The 17,179-nt window shown below is 30.7% G+C and overlaps 1 protein-coding gene across 1 annotated transcript in view; it reads left to right on the top strand.

Moving 5' to 3' along the window:
• LOC310941540 (endosome/lysosome-associated apoptosis and autophagy regulator family member 2-like) overlaps positions 1-16,847 on the top strand; it is a gene marked incomplete at its 5' end in the record, with an annotated part of 38,400 nt that extends 21,553 nt beyond the window's left edge. Inside the window, 2 exons of the mRNA XM_083906727.1 lie at positions 16,508-16,673; positions 16,762-16,847. Of these exons, the coding sequence (XP_083762853.1) occupies positions 16,508-16,673; positions 16,762-16,833 (238 nt within the window). The 3' untranslated portion in view covers positions 16,834-16,847. The remainder of the gene's footprint in view (positions 1-16,507; positions 16,674-16,761) is intronic.
• Positions 16,848-17,179: the final 332 nt, after the last annotated feature.

The raw sequence follows: 17,179 nt of genomic DNA, 5'->3' as shown, positions 1-17,179 counted from the left end.
TCACGTTTTGGACCAAAAAAACGTTTTTCAAAAATATTGTCAGTTTTTGGACGACATAGTATAGTATGTCGTTTTTGTCCAATTTTGAACCAAATTTTTTTTCTCCAAAAATGGTCACATTTTGGAGACATGGTATAGTATGACGTACTACATAGTATAGTATGACGTTTTTGTTACGTTTTGGACCAAAACAACATTTTTCAAAAAAAGTGTCAGATTTTGGACGACATAGTATAGTATGTCGTTTTTGTCAAATTTTGGACCAAATTTTTTTTCTCCAAAAATGTCACATTTTGGAGAAATGGTATAGTATGACGTACTACATAGTATAGTATGACGTTTTTGTCACGTTTTGGACCAAAACAACGTTTTTCAAAAAAAGTGTCAGATTTTGGACGACATAGTATAGTATGTCGTTTTTGTCCAATTTTGAACCAAATTTTTTTTCTCCAAAAATGGTCACATTTTGGAGACATAGTATAGTATGACGTACTACATAGTATAGTATGACGTTTTTGTCACATTTTGGACCAAAAAAACGTTTTTCAAGAATATTGTCAGTTTTTGGACGACATAGTATAGTATGTCGTTTTTGTAAAATTTTGGACCAAATTTTTTTTCTCCAAAAATTGTCACATTTTGGAGAAATGGTATAGTATGACGTACTACATAGTATAGTATGACGTTTTTGTCACGTTTTGGACCAAAAAAACGTTTTTCAAAAATATTGTCAGTTTTTGGACGACATAGTATAGTATGTCGTTTTTGTCAAATTTTGGACCAAATCTTTTTTTCTCCAAAAATGGTCACATTTTGGAGAAATGGTATAGTATGACGTACTACATAGTATAGTATGACGTTTTTGTCACGTTTTGGACCAAAACAACGTTTTTCAAAAATAGTGTCAGATTTTGGATGACATAGTATATATAGTATGTCGTTTTTGTCAAATTTTGGACCAAATTTTTTTTCTCCAAAAATGGTCACATTTTGGAGACATAGTATAGTATGACGTTTTTGTCACGTTTTGGACCAAAACAACGTTTTTCAAAAATAGTGTCAGATTTTGGACGACATAGTATATATAGTATGTCGTTTTTGTCAAATTTTGGACCAAATTTTTTTTCTCCAAAAATGGTCACATTTTGGAGACATAGTATAGTATGACGTACTACATAGTATAGTATGACGTTTTTGTTACGTTTTGGACCAAAACAACATTTTTCAAAAAAAGTGTCAGATTTTGGACGACATAGTATATAGTATGTCGTTTTTGTCCAATTTTGGACCAAATTTTTTTTCTCCAAAAATGTCACATTTTGGAGACATAGTATAGTATGACGTACTACATAGTATAGTATGACGTTTTTGTCACGTTTTGGAACAAAACAACGTTTTTCAAAAATATTGTCAGTTTTTGGACGACATAGTATAGTATGTCGTTTTTGTCCAATTTTGAACCAAATTTTTTTTCTCCAAAAATGGTCACATTTTGGAGACATGGTATAGTATGACGTACTACATAGTATAGTATGACGTTTTTGTCACGTTTTGGACCAAAACAACGTTTTTCAAAAAAAGTGTCAGATTTTGGACGACATAGTATAGTATGTCGTTTTTGTCAAATTTTGGACCAAATTTTTTTTCTCCAAAAATGGTCACATTTTGGAGACATAGTATAGTATGACGTACTACATAGTATAGTATGACGTTTTGGACCAAAAAAACGTTTTTCAAAAATATTGTCAGTTTTTGGATGACATAGTATAGTATGTCGTTTTTGTCAAATTTTGGACCAAATTTTTTTTCTCCAAAAATGGTCACATTTTGGAGAAATGGTATAGTATGACGTACTACATAGTATAGTATGACGTTTTTGTCACGTTTTGGACCAAAACAACGTTTTTCAAAAATAGTGTCAGATTTTGGACGACATAGTATAGTATGTCGTTTTTGTCAAATTTTGGACCAAATTTTTTTTCTCCAAAAATGGTCACATTTTGGAGACATGTTATAGTATGACGTACTACATAGTATAGTATGACGTTTTTGTCACGTTTTGGACCAAAAAAACGTTTTTCAAAAATATTGTCAGATTTTGGACGACATAGTATAGTATGTCGTTTTTGTCCAATTTTGGACCAATTTTTTTTTCTCCAAAAATGGTCACATTTTGGAGATATAGTATAGTATGACGTACTACATAGTATAGTGTGACGTTTTTGTCAAGTTTTGGACCAAAAAAACGTTTTTTTTAAAAATTGTCAGAATCAAAAACGACATAGTATAGTATGTCGTTTTTGTCCAATTTTGGACCAAATATTTTTTTCTCCAAAAATGGTCACATTTTGGAGATATAGTATAGTATGACGTACTACATAGTATAGTGTGACGTTTTTGTCAAGTTTTGGACCAAAAAAACGTTTTTTTAAAAAATTGTCAGAATCAAAAACGACATAGTATAGTATGTCGTTTTTGTCCAATTTTGGACCAAATTTTTTTTCTCCAAAAATGGTCACATTTTGGAGATATAGTATAGTATGACGTACTACATAGTATAGTGTGACGTTTTTGTCAAGTTTTGGACCAAAAAAACGTTTTTCAAAAATATTGTCAGTTTTTGGACGACATAGTATAGTATGTCGTTTTTGTCCAATTTTGGACCAAATTTTTTTTCTCCAAAAATGGTCACATTTTGGAGATATAGTATAGTATGACGTACTACATAGTATAGTGTGACGTTTTTGTCAAGTTTTGGACCAAAAAAACGTTTTTTTAAAAAATTGTCAGAATCAAAAACGACATAGTATAGTATGTCGTTTTTGTCCAATTTTGGACCAAATTTTTTTTCTCCAAAAATGGTCACATTTTGGAGATATAGTATAGTATGACGTACTACATAGTATAGTGTGACGTTTTTGTCAAGTTTTGGACCAAAAAAACGTTTTTTTTAAAAATTGTCAGAATCAAAAACGACATAGTATAGTATGTCGTTTTTGTCAAATTTTGGACCAAATTTTTTTTCTCCAAAAATGGTCACATTTTGGAGACATAGTATAGTATGACGTACTACATAGTATAGTATGACGTTTTTGTCACGTTTTGGACCAAAAAAACGTTTTTCAAAAATATTGTCAGTTTTTGGACGACATAGTATAGTATGTCGTTTTTGTCCAATTTTGAACCAAATTTTTTTTCTCCAAAAATGGTCACATTTTGGAGACATGGTATAGTATGACGTACTACATAGTATAGTATGACGTTTTTGTTACGTTTTGGACCAAAACAACATTTTTCAAAAAAAGTGTCAGATTTTGGACGACATAGTATATAGTATGTCGTTTTTGTCCAATTTTGGACCAAATTTTTTTTCTCCAAAAATGTCACATTTTGGAGACATAGTATAGTATGACGTACTACATAGTATAGTATGTCGTTTTTGTCAAATTTTGAACCAAATTTTTTTTCTCCAAAAATGGTCACATTTTGGAGACATGGTATAGTATGACGTACTACATAGTATAGTATGACGTTTTTGTCACGTTTTGGACCAAAAAAACGTTTTTCAAAAAAAGTGTCAGATTTTGGACGACATAGTATATAGTATGTCGTTTTTGTCCAATTTTGGACCAAATTTTTTTTCTCCAAAAATTGTCACATTTTGGACACATAGTATAGTATGACGTACTACATAGTATAGTATGACATTTTTGTCACGTTTTGGACCAAAAAAACGTTTTTTTTAAAAATTGTCAGAATCAAAAACGACATAGTATAGTATGTCGTTTTTGTCAAATTTTGGACCAAATTTTTTTTCTCCAAAAATGGTCACATTTTGGAGACATAGTATAGTATGACGTACTACATAGTATAGTATGACGTTTTTGTCAAGTTTTGGACCAAAAAAACGTTTTTCAAAAATATTGTCAGTTTTTGGATGACATAGTATAGTATGTCGTTTTTGTCAAATTTTGGACCAAATTTTTTTTCTCCAAAAATGGTCACATTTTGGAGAAATGGTATAGTATGACGTACTACATAGTATAGTATGACGTTTTTGTCACGTTTTGGACCAAAACAACGTTTTTCAAAAATAGTGTCAGATTTTGGACGACATAGTATAGTATGTCGTTTTTGTCCAATTTTGGACCAATTTTTTTTTCTCCAAAAATGGTCACATTTTGGAGATATAGTATAGTATGACGTACTACATAGTATAGTGTGACGTTTTTGTCAAGTTTTGGACCAAAAAAACGTTTTTTTTAAAAATTGTCAGAATCAAAAACGACATAGTATAGTATGTCGTTTTTGTCCAATTTTGGACCAATTTTTTTTTCTCCAAAAATGGTCACATTTTGGAGATATAGTATAGTATGACGTACTACATAGTATAGTGTGACGTTTTTGTCAAGTTTTGGACCAAAAAAACGTTTTTTTAAAAAATTGTCAGAATCAAAAACGACATAGTATAGTATGTCGTTTTTGTCCAATTTTGGACCAAATTTTTTTTCTCCAAAAATGGTCACATTTTGGAGATATAGTATAGTATGACGTACTACATAGTATAGTGTGACGTTTTTGTCAAGTTTTGGACCAAAAAAACGTTTTTTTTAAAAATTGTCAGAATCAAAAACGACATAGTATAGTATGTCGTTTTTGTCCAATTTTGGACCAAATTTTTTTTCTCCAAAAATGGTCACATTTTGGAGATATAGTATAGTATGACGTACTACATAGTATAGTGTGACGTTTTTGTCAAGTTTTGGACCAAAAAAACGTTTTTCAAAAATATTGGCAGTTTTTGGACGACATAGTATAGTATGTCGTTTTTGTCCAATTTTGGACCAAATTTTTTTTCTCCAAAAATTGTCACATTTTGGAGACATAGTATAGTATGACGTACTACATAGTATAGTATGACGTTTTTGTGACGTTTTGGACCAAAAAAACGTTTTTCAAAAAAAGTGTCAGATTTTGGACGACATAGTATAGTATGTCGTTTTTGTCAAATTTTGGACCAAATTCTTTTTTCTCCAAAAATGGTCACATTTTGGAGACATATTATAGTATGACGTACTACATAGTATAGTATGACGTTTTTGTCACGTTTTGGACCAAAAAAACGTTTTTCAAAAATATTGTCAGATTTTGGACGACATAGTATAGTATGTCGTTTTTGTCCAATTTTGGACCAAATATTTTTTTTCTCCAAAAATGGTCACATTTTGGAGACATGTTATAGTATGACGTACTACATAGTATAGTATGACGTTTTTGTCACGTTTTGGACCAAAACAACATTTTTCAAAAAAAGTGTCAGATTTTGGACGACATAGTATAGTATGTCGTTTTTGTCAAATTTTGGACCAAATTTTTTTTCTCCAAAAATGGTCACATTTTGGAGAAATGGTATAGTATGACGTACTACATAGTATAGTATGACGTTTTTGTCACGTTTTGGACCAAAACAACGTTTTTCAAAAATATTGTCAGTTTTTGGATGACATAGTATAGTATGTCGTTTTTGTCAAATTTTGGACCAAATTTTTTTTCTCCAAAAATGGTCACATTTTGGAGAAATGGTATAGTATGACGTACTACATAGTATAGTATGACGTTTTTGTCAAGTTTTGGACCAAAAAAACGGTTTTTTTAAAAATTGTCAGAATCAAAAACGACATAGTATAGTATGTCGTTTTTGTCCAATTTTGGACCAAATTTTTTTTCTCCAAAAATGGTCACATTTTGGAGATATAGTATAGTATGACGTACTACATAGTATAGTGTGACGTTTTTGTCAAGTTTTGGACCAAAAAAACGTTTTTTTAAAAAATTGTCAGAATCAAAAACGACATAGTATAGTATGTCGTTTTTGTCAAATTTTGGACCAAATTTTTTTTCTCCAAAAATGGTCACATTTTGGAGAAATGGTATAGTATGACGTACTACATAGTATAGTATGACGTTTTTGTCACGTTTTGGACCAAAACAACGTTTTTCAAAAATAGTGTCAGATTTTGGACGACATAGTATAGTATGTCGTTTTTGTCAAATTTTGGACCAAATTTTTTTTCTCCAAAAATGGTCACATTTTGGAGACATGTTATAGTATGACGTACTACATAGTATAGTATGACGTTTTTGTCACGTTTTGGACCAAAAAAAGTTTTTCAAAAATATTGTCAGATTTTGGACGACATAGTATAGTATGTCGTTTTTGTCCAATTTTGGACCAATTTTTTTTTCTCCAAAAATGGTCACATTTTGGAGATATAGTATAGTATGACGTACTACATAGTATAGTGTGACGTTTTTGTCAAGTTTTGGACCAAAAAAACGTTTTTTTTAAAAATTGTCAGAATCAAAAACGACATAGTATAGTATGTCGTTTTTGTCCAATTTTGGACCAAATTTTTTTTCTCCAAAAATGGTCACATTTTGGAGATATAGTATAGTATGACGTACTACATAGTATAGTGTGACGTTTTTGTCAAGTTTTGGACCAAAAAAACGTTTTTTTTAAAAATTGTCAGAATCAAAAACGACATAGTATAGTATGTCGTTTTTGTCCAATTTTGGACCAAATTTTTTTTCTCCAAAAATGGTCACATTTTGGAGATATAGTATAGTATGACGTACTACATAGTATAGTGTGACGTTTTTGTCAAGTTTTGGACCAAAAAAACGTTTTTTTTAAAAATTGTCAGAATCAAAAACGACATAGTATAGTATGTCGTTTTTGTCAAATTTTGGACCAAATTTTTTTTCTCCAAAAATGGTCACATTTTGGAGACATAGTATAGTATGACGTACTACATAGTATAGTATGACGTTTTTGTCAAGTTTTGGACCAAAAAAACGTTTTTCAAAAATATTGTCAGTTTTTGGATGACATAGTATAGTATGTCGTTTTTGTCAAATTTTGGACCAAATTTTTTTTCTCCAAAAATGGTCACATTTTGGAGAAATGGTATAGTATGACGTACTACATAGTATAGTATGACGTTTTTGTCACGTTTTGGACCAAAACAACGTTTTTCAAAAATAGTGTCAGATTTTGGACGACATAGTATAGTATGTCGTTTTTGTCAAATTTTGGACCAAATTTTTTTTCTCCAAAAATGGTCACATTTTGGAGACATGTTATAGTATGACGTACTACATAGTATAGTATGACGTTTTTGTCACGTTTTGGACCAAAAAAAGTTTTTCAAAAATATTGTCAGATTTTGGACGACATAGTATAGTATGTCGTTTTTGTCCAATTTTGGACCAATTTTTTTTTCTCCAAAAATGGTCACATTTTGGAGATATAGTATAGTATGACGTACTACATAGTATAGTGTGACGTTTTTGTCAAGTTTTGGACCAAAAAAACGTTTTTTTTTAAAATTGTCAGAATCAAAAACGACATAGTATAGTATGTCGTTTTTGTCCAATTTTGGACCAATTTTTTTTTCTCCAAAAATGGTCACATTTTGGAGATATAGTATAGTATGACGTACTACATAGTATAGTGTGACGTTTTTGTCAAGTTTTGGACCAAAAAAACGTTTTTTTAAAAAATTGTCAGAATCAAAAACGACATAGTATAGTATGTCGTTTTTGTCCAATTTTGGACCAAATTTTTTTTCTCCAAAAATGGTCACATTTTGGAGATATAGTATAGTATGACGTACTACATAGTATAGTGTGACGTTTTTGTCAAGTTTTGGACCAAAAAAACGTTTTTTTAAAAAATTGTCAGAATCAAAAACGACATAGTATAGTATGTCGTTTTTGTCCAATTTTGGACCAAATTTTTTTTCTCCAAAAATGGTCACATTTTGGAGATATAGTATAGTATGACGTACTACATAGTATAGTGTGACGTTTTTGTCAAGTTTTGGACCAAAAAAACGTTTTTTTTAAAAATTGTCAGAATCAAAAACGACATAGTATAGTATGTCGTTTTTGTCCAATTTTGGACCAAATTTTTTTTCTCCAAAAATGGTCACATTTTGGAGATATAGTATAGTATGACGTACTACATAGTATAGTGTGACGTTTTTGTCAAGTTTTGGACCAAAAAAACGTTTTTCAAAAATATTGGCAGTTTTTGGACGACATAGTATAGTATGTCGTTTTTGTCCAATTTTGGACCAAATTTTTTTTCTCCAAAAATTGTCACATTTTGGAGACATAGTATAGTATGACGTACTACATAGTATAGTATGACGTTTTTGTGACGTTTTGGACCAAAAAAACGTTTTTCAAAAAAAGTGTCAGATTTTGGACGACATAGTATAGTATGTCGTTTTTGTCAAATTTTGGACCAAATTCTTTTTTCTCCAAAAATGGTCACATTTTGGAGAAATGGTATAGTATGACGTACTACATAGTATAGTATGACGTTTTTGTCACGTTTTGGACCAAAACAACGTTTTTCAAAAATAGTGTCAGATTTTGGACGACATAGTATAGTATGTCGTTTTTGTCAAATTTTGGACCAAATTTTTTTTCTCCAAAAATGGTCACATTTTGGAGACATGTTATAGTATGACGTACTACATAGTATAGTATGACGTTTTTGTCACGTTTTGGACCAAAAAAAGTTTTTCAAAAATATTGTCAGATTTTGGACGACATAGTATAGTATGTCGTTTTTGTCAAATTTTGGACCAAATTTTTTTTCTCCAAAAATGGTCACATTTTGGAGACATGTTATAGTATGACGTACTACATAGTATAGTATGACGTTTTTGTCACGTTTTGGACCAAAAAAAGTTTTTCAAAAATATTGTCAGATTTTGGACGACATAGTATAGTATGTCGTTTTTGTCCAATTTTGGACCAATTTTTTTTTCTCCAAAAATGGTCACATTTTGGAGATATAGTATAGTATGACGTACTACATAGTATAGTGTGACGTTTTTGTCAAGTTTTGGACCAAAAAAACGTTTTTTTTTAAAATTGTCAGAATCAAAAACGACATAGTATAGTATGTCGTTTTTGTCCAATTTTGGACCAATTTTTTTTTCTCCAAAAATGGTCACATTTTGGAGATATAGTATAGTATGACGTACTACATAGTATAGTGTGACGTTTTTGTCAAGTTTTGGACCAAAAAAACGTTTTTTTAAAAAATTGTCAGAATCAAAAACGACATAGTATAGTATGTCGTTTTTGTCCAATTTTGGACCAAATTTTTTTTCTCCAAAAATGGTCACATTTTGGAGATATAGTATAGTATGACGTACTACATAGTATAGTGTGACGTTTTTGTCAAGTTTTGGACCAAAAAAACGTTTTTTTTAAAAATTGTCAGAATCAAAAACGACATAGTATAGTATGTCGTTTTTGTCCAATTTTGGACCAAATTTTTTTTCTCCAAAAATGGTCACATTTTGGAGATATAGTATAGTATGACGTACTACATAGTATAGTGTGACGTTTTTGTCAAGTTTTGGACCAAAAAAACGTTTTTAAAAAATATTGGCAGTTTTTGGACGACATAGTATAGTATGTCGTTTTTGTCCAATTTTGGACCAAATTTTTTTTCTCCAAAAATTGTCACATTTTGGAGACATAGTATAGTATGACGTACTACATAGTATAGTATGACGTTTTTGTGACGTTTTGGACCAAAAAAACGTTTTTCAAAAAAAGTGTCAGATTTTGGACGACATAGTATAGTATGTCGTTTTTGTCAAATTTTGGACCAAATTCTTTTTTCTCCAAAAATGGTCACATTTTGGAGACATATTATAGTATGACGTACTACATAGTATAGTATGACGTTTTTGTCACGTTTTGGACCAAAAAAACGTTTTTCAAAAATATTGTCAGATTTTGGACGACATAGTATCGTATGTCGTTTTTGTCCAATTTTGGACCAAATTTTTTTTCCTCCAAAAATGGTCACATTTTGGAGACATGTTATAGTATGACGTACTACATAGTATAGTATGACGTTTTTGTCAAGTTTTGGACCAAAAAAACGTTTTTTTTAAAAATTGTCAGAATCAAAAACGACATAGTATAGTATGTCGTTTTTGTCCAATTTTGGACCAAATTTTTTTTCTCCAAAAATGGTCACATTTTGGAGATATAGTATAGTATGACGTACTACATAGTATAGTGTGACGTTTTTGTCAAGTTTTGGACCAAAAAAACGTTTTTTTTAAAAATTGTCAGAATCACAAACGACATAGTATAGTATGTCGTTTTTGTCCAATTTTGGACCAAATTTTTTTTCTCCAAAAATGGTCACATTTTGGAGATATAGTATAGTATGACGTACTACATAGTATAGTGTGACGTTTTTGTCAAGTTTTGGACCAAAAAAACGTTTTTCAAAAATATTGGCAGTTTTTGGACGACATAGTATAGTATGTCGTTTTTGTCCAATTTTGGACCAAATTTTTTTTCTCCAAAAATGGTCACATTTTGGAGAGATAGTATAGTATGACGTACTACATAGTATAGTGTGACGTTTTTGTCAAGTTTTGGACCAAAAAAACGTTTTTCAAAAATATTGGCAGTTTTTGGACGACATAGTATAGTATGTCGTTTTTGTCCAATTTTGGACCAAATTTTTTTTCTCCAAAAATGGTCACATTTTGGAGAGATAGTATAGTATGACGTACTACATAGTATAGTGTGACGTTTTTGTCAAGTTTTGGACCAAAAAAACGTTTTTTTTAAAAATTGTCAGAATCAAAAACGACATAGTATAGTATGTCGTTTTTGTCCAATTTTGGACCAAATTTTTTTTCTCCAAAAATGGTCACATTTTGGAGAGATAGTATAGTATGACGTACTACATAGTATAGTGTGACGTTTTTGTCAAGTTTTGGACCAAAAAAACGTTTTTTTTAAAAATTGTCAGAATCAAAAACGACATAGTATAGTATGTCGTTTTTGTCAAATTTTGGACCAAATTTTTTTTCTCCAAAAATGGTCACATTTTGGAGACATAGTATAGTATGACGTACTACATAGTATAGTATGACGTTTTTGTCAAGTTTTGGACCAAAAAAACGTTTTTCAAAAATATTGTCAGTTTTTGGATGACATAGTATAGTATGTCGTTTTTGTCAAATTTTGGACCAAATTTTTTTTCTCCAAAAATGGTCACATTTTGGAGAAATGGTATAGTATGACGTACTACATAGTATAGTATGACGTTTTTGTCACGTTTTGGACCAAAACAACGTTTTTCAAAAATAGTGTCAGATTTTGGACGACATAGTATAGTATGTCGTTTTTGTCAAATTTTGGACCAAATTTTTTTTCTCCAAAAATGGTCACATTTTGGAGACATGTTATAGTATGACGTACTACATAGTATAGTATGACGTTTTTGTCAAGTTTTGGACCAAAAAAACGTTTTTTTTTAAAAATTGTCAGAATCAAAAACGACATAGTATATAGTATGTCGTTTTTGTCCAATTTTGGACCAAATTTTTTTTCTCCAAAAATGGTCACATTTTGGAGACATAGTATAGTATGACGTACTACATAGTATAGTATGACGTTTTTGTCAAGTTTTGGACCAAAAAAACGTTTTTTTTAAAAATTGTCAGAATCAAAAACGACATAGTATAGTATGTCGTTTTTGTCCAATTTTGGACCAAATTTTTTTTCTCCAAAAATGGTCACATTTTGGAGATATAGTATAGTATGACGTACTATATAGTATAGTGTGACGTTTTTGTCAAGTTTTGGACCAAAAAAACGTTTTTTTTAAAAATTGTCAGAATCAAAAACGACATAGTATAGTATGTCGTTTTTGTCCAATTTTGGACCAAATTTTTTTTCTCCAAAAATGGTCACATTTTGGAGATATAGTATAGTATGACGTACTACATAGTATAGTGTGACGTTTTTGTCAAGTTTTGGACCAAAAAAACGTTTTTCAAAAATATTGGCAGTTTTTGGACGACATAGTATAGTATGTCGTTTTTGTCCAATTTTGGACCAAATTTTTTTTCTCCAAAAATGGTCACATTTTGGAGACATGTTATAGTATGACGTACTACATAGTATAGTATGACGTTTTTGTCACGTTTTGGACCAAAACAAAATTTTTCAAAAAAAGTGTCAGATTTTGGACGACATAGTATAGTATGTCGTTTTTGTCCAATTTTGGACCAAATTTTTTTTCTCCAAAAATTGTCACATTTTGGAGACATAGTATAGTATGACGTACTACATAGTATAGTATGACGTTTTTGTGACGTTTTGGACCAAAAAAACGTTTTTCAAAAAAAGTGTCAGATTTTGGACGACATAGTATAGTATGTCGTTTTTGTCAAATTTTGGACCAAATTCTTTTTTCTCCAAAAATGGTCACATTTTGGAGACATATTATAGTATGACGTACTACATAGTATAGTATGACGTTTTTGTCACGTTTTGGACCAAAAAAACGTTTTTCAAAAATATTGTCAGATTTTGGACGACATAGTATAGTATGTCGTTTTTGTCCAATTTTGGACCAAATATTTTTTTTCTCCAAAAATGGTCACATTTTGGAGACATGTTATAGTATGACGTACTACATAGTATAGTATGACGTTTTTGTCACGTTTTGGACCAAAACAACATTTTTCAAAAAAAGTGTCAGATTTTGGACGACATAGTATAGTATGTCGTTTTTGTCCAATTTTGGACCACATTTTTTTTCTCCAAAAATGGTCACATTTTGGAGATATAGTATAGTATGACGTACTACATAGTATAGTGTGACGTTTTTGTCAAGTTTTGGACCAAAAAAACGTTTTTTTTTAAAATTGTCAGAATCAAAAACGACATAGTATAGTATGTCGTTTTTGTCCAATTTTGGACCAATTTTTTTTTCTCCAAAAATGGTCACATTTTGGAGATATAGTATAGTATGACGTACTACATAGTATAGTGTGACGTTTTTGTCAAGTTTTGGACCAAAAAAACGTTTTTTTTAAAAATTGTCAGAATCAAAAACGACATAGTATAGTATGTCGTTTTTGTCCAATTTTGGACCAAATTTTTTTTCTCCAAAAATGGTCACATTTTGGAGATATAGTATAGTATGACGTACTACATAGTATAGTGTGACGTTTTTGTCAAGTTTTGGACCAAAAAAACGTTTTTCAAAAATATTGTCAGTTTTTGGACGACATAGTATAGTATGTCGTTTTTGTCCAATTTTGGACCAAATTTTTTTTCTCCAAAAATGGTCACATTTTGGAGACATGTTATAGTATGACGTACTACATAGTATAGTATGACGTTTTTGTCACGTTTTGGACCAAAACAAAATTTTTCAAAAAAAGTGTCAGATTTTGGACGACATAGTATAGTATGTCGTTTTTGTCCAATTTTGGACCAAATTTTTTTTCTCCAAAAATGGTCACATTTTGGAGATATAGTATAGTATGACGTACTACATAGTATAGTGTGACGTTTTTGTCAAGTTTTGGACCAAAAAAACGTTTTTCAAAAATATTGTCAGTTTTTGGACGACATAGTATAGTATGTCGTTTTTGTCCAATTTTGGACCAAATTTTTTTTCTCCAAAAATGGTCACATTTTGGAGACATGTTATAGTATGACGTACTACATAGTATAGTATGACGTTTTTGTCACGTTTTGGACCAAAACAAAATTTTTCAAAAAAAGTGTCAGATTTTGGACGACATAGTATAGTATGTCGTTTTTGTCCAATTTTGGACCAAATTTTTTTTCTCCAAAAATTGTCACATTTTGGAGACATAGTATAGTATGACGTACTACATAGTATAGTATGACGTTTTTGTGACGTTTTGGACCAAAAAAACGTTTTTCAAAAAAAGTGTCAGATTTTGGACGACATAGTATAGTATGTCGTTTTTGTCCAATTTTGGACCAAATTTTTTTTCTCCAAAAATGGTCACATTTTGGAGATATAGTATAGTATGACGTACTACATAGTATAGTGTGACGTTTTTGTCAAATTTTGGACCAAAAAAACGTTTTTTTTAAAAATTGTCAGAATCAAAAACGACATAGTATAGTATGTCGTTTTTGTCCAATTTTGGACCAAATTTTTTTTCTCCAAAAATGGTCACATTTTGGAGACATGTTATAGTATGACGTACTACATAGTATAGTATGACGTTTTTGTCACGTTTTGGACCAAAACAACATTTTTCAAAAAAAGTGTCAGATTTTGGACGACATAGTATAGTATGTCGTTTTTGTCCAATTTTGGACCAAATTTTTTTTCTCCAAAAATGGTCACATTTTGGAGATATAGTATAGTATGACGTACTACATAGTATAGTGTGACGTTTTTGTCAAGTTTTGGACCAAAAAAACGTTTTTTTTAAAAATTGTCAGAATCAAAAACGACACAGTATAGTATGTCGTTTTTGTCCAATTTTGGACCAAATTTTTTTTCTCCAAAAATGGTCACATTTTGGAGATATAGTATAGTATGACGTACTACATAGTATAGTGTGACGTTTTTGTCAAGTTTTGGACCAAAAAAACTTTTTTTTTTTAAATTGTCAGAATCAAAAACGACACAGTATAGTATGTCGTTTTTGTCCAATTTTGGACCAAATTATTTTTCTCCAAAAATGGTCACATTTTGGAGATATAGTATAGTATGACGTACTACATAGTATAGTGTGACGTTTTTGTCAAGTTTTGGACCAAAAAACGTTTTTTTTTTAAATTGTCAGAATCAAAAACGACATAGTATAGTATGTCGTTTTTGTCCAATTTTGGACCAAATTTTTTTTCTCCAAAAATGGTCACATTTTGGAGACATAGTATAGTATGACGTACTGCATAGTATAGTGTGACGTTTTTGTCAAGTTTTGGACCAAAAAAACGTTTTCAAAAAAATTGTCAGAATCAAAAACGACATAGTATAGTATGTTGTTTTTGTCCAATTTTGGACCAAATTTTTTTTCTCCAAAAATGGTCACATTTTGGAGACATAGTATAGTATGACGTACTGCATAGTATAGTGTGACGTTTTTGTCAAGTTTTGGACCAAAAAAACGTTTTCAAAAAAATTGTCAGAATCAAAAACGACATAGTATAGTATGTCGTTTTTGTCCAATTTTGGACCTAATTTTTTTCTCCAAAAATGGTCACATTTTGGATATATAGTATAGTATGACGTACTGCATAGTATAGTGTGACGTTTTTGTCAAGTTTTGGACCAAAAAAACGTTTTTTTTTTAAATTGTCAGAATCAAAAACGACATAGTATAGTATGTCGTTTTTGTCCAATTTTGGACCAAATTTTTTTTCTCCAAAAATGGTCACATTTTGGAGACATAGTATAGTATGACGTACTGCATAGTATAGTGTGACGTTTTTGTCAAGTTTTGGACCAAAAAAACGTTTTCAAAAAAATTGTCAGAATCAAAAACGACATAGTATAGTATGTCGTTTTTGTCCAATTTTGGACCAAATTTTTTTTCTCCAAAAATGGTCACATTTTGGATATATAGTATAGTATGACGTACTGCATAGTATAGTGTGACGTTTTTGTCAAGTTTTGGACCAAAAAAACGTTTTCAAAAAAATTGTCAGAATCAAAAACGACATAGTATAGTATGTCGTTTTTGTCAAATTTTGGACCAAACTTTTTTTTCTCCAAAAATTGTCACATTTTGGAGACATAGTATAGTATGACGTACTACATAGTATAGTATGACGTTTTTGTCACGTTTTGGACCAAAACAACGTTTTTCAAAAATAGTGTCAGATTTTGGACGACATAGTATATAGTATGTCGTTTTTGTCCAATTTTGAACCAAATTTTTTTTCTCCAAAAATGGTCACATTTTGGAGACATAGTATAGTATGACGTACTACATAGTATAGTATGACGTTTTTGTCACGTTTTGGACCAAAAAAACGTTTTTCAAAAAAAGTGTCAGATTTTGGACGACATAGTATAGTTTGTCGTTTTTGTCCAATTTTGGACCAAATTTTTTTTCTCCAAAAATGGTTCGATTCCACCTCGCAGTCCCAAGAAATAAATCATTACTAAATTAATTGGCAATTAATTTAATAATCAATAAATTGTCGTTGGTTCTTTAATTGTTTTATTTTATTACACATGTTGAACATTTTCTGCTTTCTTTGTTCCTTATAACAAAGAAATAATTAAAACAGAATCATTTTTGACTTGAAAAAGTAGTAGTAGTAGTAGTAGTAAAAGTAGTAGTAGTAGTAGTAGTAGTAAAAGTAGTAAAAGTAGTAGTAGTAAAAAAGTAGTAGTAAAAGTAGTAGTAGTAGTAGTAGTAGTAAAAAAGTAGTAGTAGTAAAAAAAAAGTAGTAGTAGTAGTAGTAAAAAAAAAGTAGTAGTAGTAGTAAAAAAGTAGTAGTAGTAAAAAAAAGTAGTAGTAAAAAAAAAGTAGTAGTAGTAAAAAAGTAGTAGTAAAAGTAGTAAAAGTAGTAGTAATAAAAAATGTTTTTGTCAAATTTTGGACCAAAAAAAATAATTTTTCTATTTTGCTGTCTTGTGGTTTGTGGACAGGCTGGAGTACAAGTACTCTCGACTCGTGATGTCGGCCAACAAGGAGTGTGAACTGCCGGCTGCAGACAGCTGCGGTCTTGCTGAGGGGGAGGAGCCTGATGACGACGTGGTGTACGCCCAGAAACCGACGCTGCTGGGGAAACTCCATCGCGCCATCGCTAACAAAGTCAGTATCAGCTTTGTTTAAAGCCTTTTGTATATAAATAGACTTTGTCGTATAGCAGTTTACTCGATGACGTATCTCCATTTTTCAGCACGAGGACGGAGAGAGCAGCGAGTCAGTGCAGTTGAACTCCTCCCACTCTGATCGATGGATTTTAGGATAAAACAGAAACCATCAGACACTATAAATAAATGGAGGAACATTTGTTGTGTCCTTTGTTCCCCATCTCTCCGATGGGCACAGCTCCAGATCCCAGCAGCATTTTGGGAATGGCTGCCTGCTTGGATATTTGGACACTGGCTTTTTGTAGAACTACACAGGAAACACTCTCCTGCTTCAAGGCCATGGATGCTCCAGGGCAACAAGCTGGAAAAATGCTTTAATGTTTTTTGTATATTTTGTATTTTTATTTGGTCATTTCTGTTCAGAGTGATGTATTTATATCAATGTTATGATGACAAACCTTTATTAAATTCCTATTTGGCTTTGGGATTTCTGTGTGGATGCAT

The sequence above is a fragment of the Microchirus variegatus genome, assembly GCF_963457635.1.
Source record: "Microchirus variegatus genome assembly, chromosome: 20".
Taxonomy (NCBI): domain Eukaryota; kingdom Metazoa; phylum Chordata; class Actinopteri; order Pleuronectiformes; family Soleidae; genus Microchirus; species Microchirus variegatus.
This window is presented reverse-complemented; position numbering and strand designations above follow the sequence as displayed.